Source organism: Eretmochelys imbricata, chromosome 11 (assembly GCF_965152235.1).
Source record: "Eretmochelys imbricata isolate rEreImb1 chromosome 11, rEreImb1.hap1, whole genome shotgun sequence".
Classification (NCBI taxonomy): domain Eukaryota; kingdom Metazoa; phylum Chordata; order Testudines; family Cheloniidae; genus Eretmochelys; species Eretmochelys imbricata.
The window spans coordinates 61,018,209-61,031,295 of NC_135582.1; the positions used below are offsets into that span (position 1 = coordinate 61,018,209).

At 45.0% G+C, this 13,087-nt stretch overlaps 1 protein-coding gene across 2 annotated transcripts in view; it reads left to right on the forward strand.

The window, feature by feature from the left end:
• ABI2 (abl interactor 2) overlaps positions 1-8,486 on the forward strand; it is a 101,305-nt gene extending 92,819 nt beyond the window's left edge. For both annotated transcript variants that reach the window (XM_077829980.1, XM_077829981.1), the window contains one exon: positions 8,010-8,486. In XM_077829980.1, the coding sequence (XP_077686106.1) occupies positions 8,010-8,185 (176 nt within the window). In that variant the 3' untranslated portion in view covers positions 8,186-8,486. The remainder of the gene's footprint in view (positions 1-8,009) is intronic.
• The last annotated feature ends 4,601 nt before the right edge of the window (positions 8,487-13,087 follow it).

A 13,087-nucleotide genomic window follows, 5' to 3' on the forward strand; every position in this document is an offset into this window, starting at 1 on the left:
AGAATGCCACTGTTTGTTGTGTTACTAATGCAGGGTTTTAAAGAAGTGTGACATAGTTGCTAGTTAGAGAAGGACGTAAGGTTCAAAGCTGGTGGGCCAGCTGATGTTGAAGTGCAGTTTATGGACACAAACTGCTGTGCATTATATCTGCTTAGTCTTTGAGCAAAGACTGTTTTGTTTTTTTTACCTCTGATTACTCCCGTTAGCTGTTGTGGCTGTTCAGTACTATGGGAAAGTGAACTAGATTCTGTTCTGCCTCAGCAGAATTAATTGCATTCCGGTTGGAGGGCAAATATTTGCCTTCAGTTCCATTTGGGCAACCCCATTGTGTTCAGCCTGGTTGGCCAGGTTTAACTGGAGGCACTCACTGAATCTTTTTGCGATGGATAAACCCAAATAACTTTCATATCTCAGGATGAATTTGCAGTGCCAACTCTTAGGGGGGGAAAAACGTCTTATGTATGAATTGAGCAAATTTCGATCGGAAAGTCAGAACCCTAATGAACATGACTCCCCATGAAGCCATTTTAGTCATTTTATTTTGGGAAATTTGGGCATGAAGTAGTTAAATATTTTAGAAGGTGAACGGTTCTTGGATGAAGGACTGATATCCTCAGATTAAAGGAACCATGTAGGTACGACTAGACCAGGGGTCGGCAACCTATGGCACGCGAGCTGATTTTTAATGGCACACTGCTGCCTGCCGGGTCCCAGCCACCGGACCCAGGCCAGGACCCCGGCAGGCAGCAGCTTGCCATTAAAAAATCCTGCCCGCCCTGGCCCGCTCTTCTCCACCCCCCTCCCATGGGGGCAGGGTGAAGAAGCTTGGTCCTGCTGGCTGCTGCTGCAGGGCAGGCAAGCTCCCCCTCCCTCACCTCTTCCCACAGCGTGGTGGGTTCCTGCCCCTCCTCCTCTCCCTCCCTGCCGCCGATCAGCTGATCGCCCTTGCGTGGGAGGGGGAGAAGTGGAGCCACAGCGCGCGTGTGCTGCTCCGGGGAGGAGGCGGAGGAGAGGTGGGGACGGGGCCTTGGGGAAGGGGGGTGGAATGGCTTCATGGAGCACGACCCCAGCCCTCTGTCCTGACCCCTGCACCCCCCTCACACCACCCCCAGCCCTGACTCCAGCCCCCCCACACTCCATGCCCTGACTCTTGCACACCCCACATTCCCACCTTCATCCTGAGCACCAAACGGGAGCTCCTGCACCCTCCACAGATTCCCTCCTGCACCCCTTGCACCAACTGGGAGCTGCCCAGGTAAGCACTCCACACCCAGATCTCCTGCCCCAACCCTGAGCCCCCTCCCTCATTCTAGCTCCTGGCCAGACCCTACATCCCAACCCCTAGCCTGCTCCTTCACCCCCAGACCTGTGCTCAGTGCATTCCCACCCTCAGCTCAGTGCAGAGAGAGAGGAAGAGAATGGACTAGAACCAGGGAGAAGATAGGTACCCACTCTATGTGGGCAGGGCTGGGATCCCAGACCGGCAGCGGGCTGAGCGGGGCCGATAGCCGGAACCCTGGCTGGCAGAAGCCGGCGGACGGAACCCCAAACCGGCAGCGGGCTGAGCTGCTCAGGGGTCCCGGCTGCTGGCCCCACTCAGCCTGCTGCCAGTCTGGGGTTCTGGCTGCTGGCCCCTTCCCAGCCAGGGTCCCGGCCACAGGCCCCGCTCAGCCCACTGCCGGCCTAGGTGAACGGAACCCCAGGCCGGCAGTGGGCTGAGCAGGCCGGTAGCATAAGATCAGCCTTTTAAATTAATTTTAAATGAAGCTTCTTAAACATTTTGAAAACCTTGTTTACTTTACATACGACAATAGTTTAGTTATATAAGATAGACTTATAGAGACAGACCTTCTAAAAAATGTTAACATGTAGTATTGGCACGCGAAACCTTAAATTAAAGTGAATAAATGGAGACTCGGCACAGCACTTCTGAAAGGTTGCCGACCCCTGGACTAGACAGACAAAGGCTAAAGAAGTCAAGTGGGTAAACCTATGATGGCAGGAAGATGACTATACATCAGCCTTCAGAGTACCTTTCAGAAGAGATTTGGAAGAGTCAATGTCAGGATTATGCACATTCCCATATGGAACAAGGTAAAGGGGGAACTGCTGGTTTGTAAACGATTTCCATTGTGAAAGGAATTTCTGATTCTTCCCTCCTCCCACCCCGTTAGCTTTTGCAGAAACCCAAGGCAGGTTCCTTTTGCTTCACAATGGCAGTACCTAGGCGAGTCCTCTAGCACTTATTCTCAGAAGCCACGGTAGGGGTAGGGGTGGAGTTTCATTCTGATCTGATCAAGGAACTTTTCGGGGATTCCTAACCCCTTCTTCCCACAGAATGATTTTGTTGGGCAAGTTTTTACAGAGTTACAACAACCTTTACACAGTATCCTCAGTCTGTGAATGGAGTACAAGGGGTTAAGGGAGGAGAATTGGAGACTCTATAACTGACTCTTCTAGCTCTGAATGACCGGTGTGGGGGAGATTGAGTTTTGAAGCCTACCTAGTTTTGAACAGACAAATATGTAAAAGGTGGCTCCGGTTCGTTAGTAAAGGAAGTTTGGTGCTCTTTGGAAAGAGGAGATCTGAGAGAAAATCAATAGTGCAAATTCCTTGTGGGTTGAGGCTGTAGATGAGATGGTCATAGGAGTATGTTTTAGACTACTGAACCAGCCAAAATAACTAAGCTCTGAAATGACTGTAAAGGTGTATCTGATATGGAGAGTTGAGGAGTGCCCAAAGGGGCAAAAAATTGGTAATGTCCGCCAATTATCTGCTAAAGGAGTACCAAATATTGTTATATAAAAGTCCCACAGAAAACGCAGGATTCCAACCTCAAACCTATCCATATATTACCTGATTGTCTGATAAGGAAATATAATGCAGCCAGTCCTCTTCTCCTGGCCCACCCACACTGCTGAAAGGAATTATATCGTTCTGCTGTGTCTCCCCCCTCAAGCTTTAACGGCCAGAATTGTACCCTTACCAGCACAGCGGGGCCCAGTAACCTCACTAGGCCTCAGGTGATGGCTGTTACCTAATAAGTTCAGGACAGCCCTTCACCTGCCAGCACGTGTACCCAGGTTTTAGGCTAAGCAGCCCATCAGACATCAGGATGCTTCACATGGCAGTCTTGGATGTACAGTCTTAGCTTCTTGGGGCAGGGCGGAGAAAGCAGTTGAGTGCTGAAATGAAAAATGTGAGTGGTCACACAGCAAAGTCATATAGTCAGCATTCAGTAGACACAGTGGTCTGTTCCTTGTGTTTTGAGCGATTTCTGGTTCCAATGGTGTTCCCCATTTTAAGTACAGGAAATGTGTCTCAAACCAGTAGAATCTTTCAAAATGGTATAAATGTTAAGTGCACCCCCTGCACTATTCATAAAGCGAGCTTTCTACCTGTGAAATAAACCCCACAAACCAAACTCCCCAGAAATGAGTAACCATTCTGTTTAGCTAGGGAGTTTTTCTCCCACTTTACTAAGGGAAAGGGAAGTCTTGATTCATCATTATTTCAGCCCTTAAGTACCTAATAGTTCCTTTCACATGAAAAACTTCTACTTGTCATAATTGTGTCCTCATTCCCCTGCTTCTTGCTTGGAGGCTTTGGGAACAAGTGGGGAATCTGGAGTTTGGGATGTGTGAAATGCTTATAAGGAGTAATGCATGTGTACCTTGGATTGCAGTCAGTGGAGGAAAAGAGGCTGAGGTTGGATTTTGTGGGTCTGGTAACAAAAGCGTCCTCGATCAAATTGTTTAAAACTTTTACAGTTCTTCACCTAAAGCTACTGATATCTCATTAAGTGTATAAGAGGTGCCATAGAAGTGGTTTTGTCATGTATCAGCAGTTTTCATGCTATAATGCGCCAGATCCTGTTGAAGAATTACTGTGGATCACACCAATGTGTTGTACTACATATTTATTAGAGGATATACATAATATATATGAAGTTTATTCCATTAAAATTTTGTTTTAAACATGTTAACATTCATGGGCCATAACAGATGTCTAAATTTTTAATGGTACAGTTGCTGCATTAACAAGACACCAGTGTTTTATCTATCCTTTATATCTTGTGTTGATAAAAAAAGAATAATCTTGACACTACAAAATGTAGCATTAGCTGTTTTTTGGGGGGGAAAACTGTATTCATACTGAAAGTGTCTCTGTCCAGAAGAAAATACTTTAAATTTGAAACAAGAATGCTTCTCAAGAGACAAGATCCTGCTTCAGTCCCCATCTCTGACTTTTATGGGCCTGTGAATGAGAACATCTGAAAGCAGCAAGGTAATTGTAAATGTCCCAGCAGGCAATAAGTGTGCTGATTTCAGATTCACAAGGTAAATGATGTTGGGGGAGGAAGGGATTTATATTGGATCTATAAAAGAGAAGAGGATAGGGGGTGGGAAATGAACTCCCTGGTGTTAGTGCAGGGTCCCTGCCAAAATCTAATTCAGATCCTGTCTCTTGGCACCAAATGACTAAGGGATTGTGTTAAGAAACAAACAAAAGAACTTGACGAAATGAAAATAACAAGGGAAATTGAGGTTCTTCCAATGTATGATGAGCAAACAGCTAAACAATAGCTCAGTGGGATAAGAGAAACTCAAGGAGATCTTGAAGGCAAGGGTGGATACCACTGTGAATATGAATAATTTGGTCGCTGTACAAAAACAACCTCTAGATATTTTACTACATTTTACTGGATTTGGGAGAGGAGGGAAGTGCTTGAAATTCCTTTTCTAACATGTCAGGGCAAACGAGCTCTAAAGCCAAAGTTCTACATAGAAGGGGATTTTCATACTAGAGGAACTTATGCATTTATCTTGCTGTGAACGAACAAAGCTTTATCTGCTGCAAAATAATTATTTCCATGGCAATGGCTTGTGCTCTTATAAACAGGATTGTCTGTGCTACATGATCAAGAGAAGAAAAAACTGTTTTTTTTGACAGACAAGGTGGACATTCAGTTATCCCCAACAAATTAGCAGTGACAATGCCAAAGATTTTGTGTAGCTTTTTTGTATGTCTAACCTTTAACTTGATAGGAAAGAACTTCTGAGAGACCAAGTGACTGTAGCAGAATTTGAGGATGTAGAAGTAGGAAAGCTGTTGGGAAGTGCGATGGATATAGGCTGTGGCTGCTCTAAAGTGTGTGGTTCTGCTCTGAAAAGTGACTAGAAATGGCACCCTGGGGTTCTGTGTCTAATAGTGCACAGCAACACTATACAGTAGTTTGGGGTAGGAAGTGGATACCAGATCCAGTTTAAACCGCTTGGTGCAGTTATTCTGGGGTTGTTAAATTTGAGCAGGGCACCGTATGATTTTAATGACCATTGGCAGTCAGAACTTCAGTTTTTTCTCTTCCAAAAGGCCATCCTGTGAGCACCACAGTGCCTCACCTAATCCCCAGGATGGGGCCCATGCTAAGGAAGATTCTTAACCAAACGAAGCAGATGGTAGGAATAGATATTTAGAGGGGAGAAATCTTCTTCCATGCCATGTAGGAAGGGAATCTGGTCTTACCCTCGCATTTCACTTCCAGAATTCCAGGGTCTGGGAGCAAATCTTGGATAGGTTTGTGGTCAGTTTGTTATAATCCATCAGAAGATTTCTGTCAAACCAAATATAGTTGTTTAAAAACTATGCAAAAATCATCAGCTAGAAAAACCAGCTTATTACAACCCAGTGGATAACTGTATTTTTAATCTTTGCATTGAAGTGTGTTCAGCTACACCTGAAAATAAGACCTGCCTAAGTCTTGTTAGAGGGAAGGTTGCCACCTGTTGAATCCCTGATACTACTACTTCAGCATCTGGAGATCTCACTGAAATGCTGGCCCTGACTCCGTATAATTTAGGAACTCTGCCCAGATCACAGCTTGAAGTGGTTTGACTGCAGACAGAAGGATTAAGCGTTCTTTGAGAATGAGGAAAAGGTCCCAGTGCGAAAGTAATTCACAGAAGGAACAGATTACAAGGAGAGATCTATAATGCAGATTTAATTTTTTCTTTATATAAAAAAAGTCATTTTATAAGAGACTCAAGCAGCCAGACTTGCATTATTTCCTCATGGAATGATGAGGAAATGTACGTTAGTAAACTAGAAATGCTGAATATTTTCCAAATTATCAGAAGGGAATGGTGCAAACTGGCACATGAGAAAGTAGGGAATCAGAAAGTACCATCTAAACAGATCATAGTATCATAGAATATCAGGGTTGGAAGGGACCTTAGGAGGTCATCTAGTCCAACCCCCTGCTCAAAGCAGGACCAATCCCCAATTAAATCATCCAATTAAATGGGTTATTGGTTCTCAGTTAAGACATTTTTCTCTTAAACTTAAACTTGTTCTCCTGACTATTAGATAGGGCAGGAACATTTTAGTTAAGAGAAAAACATCTTAAAATTAGGATCAACAGATTCACCAGGAGCTTTAATGTATTTTTAAATAGGAATTTGGGAGGATTGTATCACACAAACCAGAATATCCTGATTAAATAAAAATGGTTTTCAATGCTAAATTTCCAAGATCAAAAACAAATGCAATAAACATTTATTCATTTCACCATTCATGTTTTATTCCCTTAGAATGGTACATCAAAAACTGGTAAGAATGCATTAATTTACAAATAGAGGAATGTAAAGAAGAGCCTATAATGCATGCTTTTTTAATGCACTTTGTACAAATGAAATAATTGTACAGGTCAATATTGCACACATTAACACTCTTTACAAGGTAGCTATTTTGACTCTCATTGGACTGTGGTTATGAATTCTGCTGGTCATCCTGAAAAAGCCAGTGCCGATAGCAAACATTTGTCCTGAACTTCTCTGTGACTTCCTTCAATGAAAAGCTTCATCTTCTGTTTGCAAAATCATCATGAATTTTGCAGTACTTCAGGACACTTGACTCCTGAACTCATGCTGTTCATTATTTCTCCCTGGATTTTAGTCAGATAACTTCTGTTAATTCGCTAGCATAAAGAATCAGGATATCTGTGCAACATGCATTTTGCTTCAAGGCCAGTGCCAGGTGTGCCAGTGGCATCTGCTTGAAGTGATGATTGATGCAATTTGCTAAAGCAGTATTCAGATTTTGGCCTGGATAACTTGCTTTCTGGTGCTCATTGTCATAGGAATTAGAGATGGAAAAAATCTCTTGGGTCACCCTCTCTCTTTCCAATACAGGAAAGTCCCTTGCTTAATATTTCCCAATGGTTTGACCAGAGTGATTTGGCTTCCATCACTTCCCTAAGAAAACTATTCCACAGCTTAATCTTTCAACAAGTTTTTCTAATATCTAGCCTACGTTTTCCTTTAAAGGGTCATCTGATTAAGATTTACTTCAGCAGACCCCCCACGCTTTGGATAATTTATCCTGGCACTCTGAGTCCCAGAGCTGGGGCTGCACATGTGCATTCACAGACTGTGGGATATTTGGGATTGAGGTTCCATGGAAACCCAGAGCTCCTACTTCCCCTAAGTTCTTTTCCTACTACAGTTGAGAATTGCTCCCAGAATCATTTCCCCTTCCTGACTTCATTCCAGTGCTCTTTGTTCCTTTTCCCAGCCTGTGTTTGGACAGGTAATAAGTTTGCATTTTACTAATCTATAAAAATTGGCATTAGTAGCTTTGCATTGTGTCTGCACCAGTGTGGAGCCAAACCAAACTTGGTCTAATTCTACTGTGTTTATCCATCGTGTGATGGATCTGGAAGATCAGCATTCAAGAAAGCATTGAGTTTTTATATAAATGATGAGAACAGCCAGACTTTAATCAATAAGGATTAGAAAAGAAGCCCAGCATCAGTTGGGAAGTTTGGAAGGGATTTGGGGCGGAGCAAATTCCGGGATACCTCAGACGAGTGGGTGAAGTAGAGTTTTGGCAGGTTGCTTTAAACACAAGAGTGCGACACACTGTGGCCGTTGTAGTTGCATTTTCTCCTTCTCCCACTAGTACCTTCCCTTATTCAATGTTATTTTTTCTCTCTCTCCTCCCTTTCCTAGTCGTGGCGATTTATGACTACACAAAAGACAAGGAGGACGAGCTCTCATTTCAGGAAGGTGCCATCATTTACGTCATTAAGAAGAACGATGATGGGTGGTATGAGGGTGTCATGAATGGAGTGACGGGGCTCTTCCCAGGGAACTATGTGGAATCCATCATGCACTACTCTGAGTGAAGACCACAGGGTGCAGAGCTGCACCTTGCTCCACAGGAACTGTCAGGGCACCTCAGCTCTCCACCAGCCCCTAGGGGCCCACCCAAGTGAACTGAATGAAGGATAATTGTAACACAACCACTCTTGTTTTTTGCTTTTCTCATTATACAATAGCGATTTGAGTTGTTTGAACAAATGGCTCTTCCAGCTGCCAGCAGTGGCTGTACCTGACGTTGACTAAGCCGACCCGTTCGGATGTAGGTAGTGGAGATGTAACGAACTTTGGAGTAGCTGATACTTGACTAAAATTCAGACTGATTCAAGCGTGATCTGGGATCTTTCTCAGGAATACTGTATGGCCCTGTGATATTACCTCTGGCACCGGACATCCTGGATGCCAGTGCAAAGGGGTTAATGTAACTGGCTAGTGGAAATCCCTCACTTTTTCTATGCTCACATGCAGCTGGAAGGACACGTGTGTGCTATCTAACATTTGGATTCCTACACAAAGCAGTTCCTGTATCTGACTTCCAGATGGTTCGTTACATCTTTAACATAAACAGTTCTGCAACTGCACGTGTAGACTGATGTGGGGGCTCACAGAGCTGGCTTGGGTTCACTTACCTTTCAGTTTAGATAATTAAGATGGATGCAGCCCAGAAGACCTCACCATTGTGTAATCTTAGTCTTTTGACTGCCCCACGTTAGATCTGTGTTATGCACTGGTGTAGAAAGTGATCCCCATTGGCATAAGCTCCCAGCCTGCTGGGGCGGAGGGGTTAAGCTGAACACAAGTGCATTTTGTGGTGAGGGGGAAGTTAAGTTTATAGGTTCCTTGGGAGTCTGAGGCTAACTCTAGGAGTTAAGGTTTGAATCTATTCGTGCGTCCTTGCACGAGACAGATAATTCATCCTAAATGTCAGTATTATGCACAGTGTAATTTTTAAAAAACCCAATCAGGTCTGGTAAATTGGCTCTTTTGTACTTTGGTTCCAGATCTGAGTATATGCTGTGACTGTCCTGTGCAGAGGCAGGACAAAGAGCAGTTGTCGTCTTCAGGTCTATTACCAAAATCTCCTCTCAGTGGAAGTAAAAAGGGCGGCCACAGGTGTTGGTTTTCTATGGAAAGCTATGCACAAACTGGTCATTATTTTAGCTCTTTTCCCTGCCCCTCCCAGTGTTTATAAAATAGTAAATACCTTTCATAGCTATACCTAGCCAGGTGTGAATCACACACACACTGTAAAGGTTTCACGTACACTTGTAGGTTGCTTTTTAATACCGTCTCAGATGAAAATGCCATCACTTGAGTTGGCTTCACAGATCAGCGTAAAGAACTGTGAACGGTCATCTGTGCCAGTTTAGGAAGAACCTCAAAGAAAAGAGGAATGTTAACGTAATTCATTAACACAGCAAACTGATTGACCTGCTGTTGTAGTCCACCTTCTGGAGGAGGGCAGCCCATGTACATTTCATCTAATCTCCCGTAATAGGGAGGTACTGAGCAAGGTTTCTTCCTGAACTATTTTCATTTGAGCCAAGGTGAAATTCCAGCCAGTACCAACAGTACCTTATTCAAGTCTAGATAATGCTGCAGCTGTCTGCTAAGCCATGTGTGTACAATGGAATATTGCAGGGACAGTAGTGGAGATAACTAACTGGAGGCTGGTTTTCCTTCCTTCTTAGTAAAAATGTGTACAGTCAAGCCAGTCTCATAACTCAGTAGCTTGTGCAATATCTTGCCAGAGATGTGCATTTCGAGCAAGTGGGGACACTTGGGCTAGATGGGACCTTTGCTAAACTGATGCGTCAGGGGGCAGAAAAGGGAAAGGAATGGACAACTTGTGCCATTCCTCCTTATACTCTGGATATGAAGTCTCCTTGGAGCTTTTCTGCCTCCCAGTACTTATTCTTAGCTGGCACTGGAGCCTAAATGCTGTCATGTCCTTGTCAGGAAGCTTCTCCACTCAATTACCCCTTCTAGCTGTGTGCTGCAAAAATAGTTCCACTGAGCCGCATCTTTCAAGCCCTGCCACGCTGCAGTCTGCCAGGGCTCATCTCATTGCTGCCCTTCTGGAAGGTGGCAAAAATGCTTGAATTAGGTGACACTGACTCCCCCCAAAAAAATCCCTTTTGGGTTTTTTTGTCTCCTAGTAGCAAAATGGCTGAAAACAGACATTGCCCGGTGTCTTTGTAGGAGTGTCTGGGTGAGACAAAGCTAGGCAGTTACCCTACACCACACTTAGGCTACTGTTAGTTTCTAAGGCTTGGCTACACAGGAAGTTACTATGAAATGAGGTAGGATGTGAATTTAAAGTACAAGAGCTATTCTGGGCCATTTTGTCATGTAGATGAGTCCCAAGGGCATGTCTGCACTGCAAGTACTAGGGGAACCCACCTGCTCACAACATGGCTAAAGCACAGCTGCATTGTGTAGTGTAAATGGGGACCCCACCCACTCCTCAGAGTGCTCGCTGGGATGGGCACATGGTTAGGGTCCCATCTACTCTACAGACCAGATGTGCTTTTTCTGAGTCATCGACATCGATGTTGTAAGTGGTGCCCTGATCTGTATATGCTTGTGCTACAGACTGGGCACAGAATCAATATTCCTTAAACTAGCTGTTTCCATTGGAAAGATGTCTGGTGTGGTGAGCTCACAAAGCAGAGGATTTGTAGAGTCCAGCGGGTCCTGAGCCCTCGCCAGCAGACAAGATGGGCTTGTGTTTTGTTTGTTCCCTGCTGACAACATGACACTTACGAGGTGGTTCATCCTGCACAGCTGCTGTGGAGGGAGTTTCTGGGTCACCTCCTGCTGGTTTGATGCTTTTTTATGCAGTACTAATGTTGTAAAAAACACTTGTTGGGTTTTATGCATATTTTTTATTTTGTACAGTTTTGAATTCTGTAGAGTGTCCAGGGATGATGCTATGTAATGAGCATAGACCAGGCCCAAAGTAATCGGATTTTGTATGTACTGTTACATAGACTGCATGCTATTAACGTCAGTGAGGGTTGTGTTTCCAGTTCTATCATTTGTAATCCCTCCCCCCCATTTCATTTTCCCCTTTTATTTAAATAGTTACTTCAAAAAGGGGTGGGGGCTTGGGCAATAGGCTATTCAAATAGAGGCAGAACTTCTTTGCATGGAGTCCTGTCAAAGCTGAAATGAAGGTGTTAAGAATTACAAGCTGCTGGTTATTCAGTGTTTTTCTCTCTGTAGAGGGGGGGGTAGGAGAAAAGTACACAGCAGAATAGTCCAAAGCAAGCCTTAGGCTCAAAATACTAGTTCTCTATCCCTCTCTCCCCACAACCCACTGCTTTTTTCAATCCACAAAAAGTAGGGGTGGGGGGGGACTAGTCCACCATGGCCTCTGGAGCTCTTGTTAGAGGGTTAGTTGGGATGGGAATAGCCCTTGCTGAAGAAATGGTGCTGTGCAAGTCTTTCAAAAATGTTACTTTATTAAGAAGTTTTGGTTTCCTGGAAAAGAACGAAATACATCCTGGTCCTAGCACAAAGCTACACTACAAAGGGGGGGTCTGGTACCTGTATTACAGCCAGCCCGGGGAGGGTGCTGGCTTTGAGTCCTGTTTCTTTGAATACGGCTCTGCTTCTCTCACTGATGCTCACAGAGGGGGCGTGTACAAGAAATTCAGCAACTGGTTCCCAAGTCCTCAGATACGACCGTCTATAAGTTGTGCTTCTCCATGCACTGCCCTAAGGGGCCTGCTGTTCAGAGGCAGGCATACAAAAGAGCTAGTTTGTGGTGGAAGCTTTGCTGTTGTAAAGCACTATAGGGGAGATAATTCCCTGTGATATTTCACAATGTCATTTTCAGGGACTGGGGGGGAGGAGCGATTTGCTACCAGGTGCCACTGCACATTTAGGAGAATTACAAAGTATGAATCTTCACTAGCAGGAGATTACAACTACTCCAAACCAACCCCCCTCCCTTGGGCAGTGGAAAGAGCAAATGATTTAGGAGGTTCTCAAAGGATCAAGTTGCTAGTGGAGGTCTCCAAGCAGTTGAAGAATGGAGTGGGTTAGAAGGCTAGCGCCTGCCTTCAATGCAGATTTGTCTCCCTTCACTCTAGGTGAAGTGTGGCAAATTCAGGGGCATCGCCTCTCTCCCATGTAGGTCTCAGGTTACCCCTGCCACTTGCTTACTTCCCCTGAGCCTGGAAGTGCCCCTCTTTTCTCACTCACAGTCCCTCATTACAGGGAGGGATGGGCCATGGCCAGGCTGTGATCTGCTCTGCACAGGGAAATGGGAATAGTTGCCAACCAAACTTGTTTGCTGTTCATAGTCATAGGAAAACCCCTGACGTTGACAGCCTGTGACACCTGGGCTGAAGCACGCTGATAGGCCTGTCTGGGGTGGGGGGGGGGGGGGGGGAGGTGCTCTTCACACAGCACAATTTGTTCAGTGAGGAACGCTCACCTTCTGCCAGAGGCACCAGTGGACCAGTGCTCCCCTCTGGGGGGGAACAGTTTTCACAATGTGGTAAAATAAACCCTGCCCTTTGATGCGGAGTCCAGTCCTTAGGGGCTTTTCTGCTGTGTGCCAGTGGAGACTAGGATCTACTCTTCCTGAAGGGCTTCGTTTCCAGTCTTAGCCTGCTGCCCTAACATGAAAGCAGAACATGATTGAGAGGGTTCCCCTACAGAAGCAGGGGCTGTGAAACTGGGGTACTGTATACGTTGAAAATTACTTATAGCCCTGCCCCACTGGGAGCAGAACAGGGCATGTAAGAAATGGGGCTGAGTGATGGATTAGGTTCTAAGCTGTGAATATTGAAGCCCTGTGCTCAGGTAATCACCGGTAGCTGGTTTCCAAATGAAGGAAGCTGTAGGCATACTTTGGCCATAGCAGTTTTTGAAAACCTGAGCTCGAGGCAGAGTACAGGGGAAAGCACACAGCT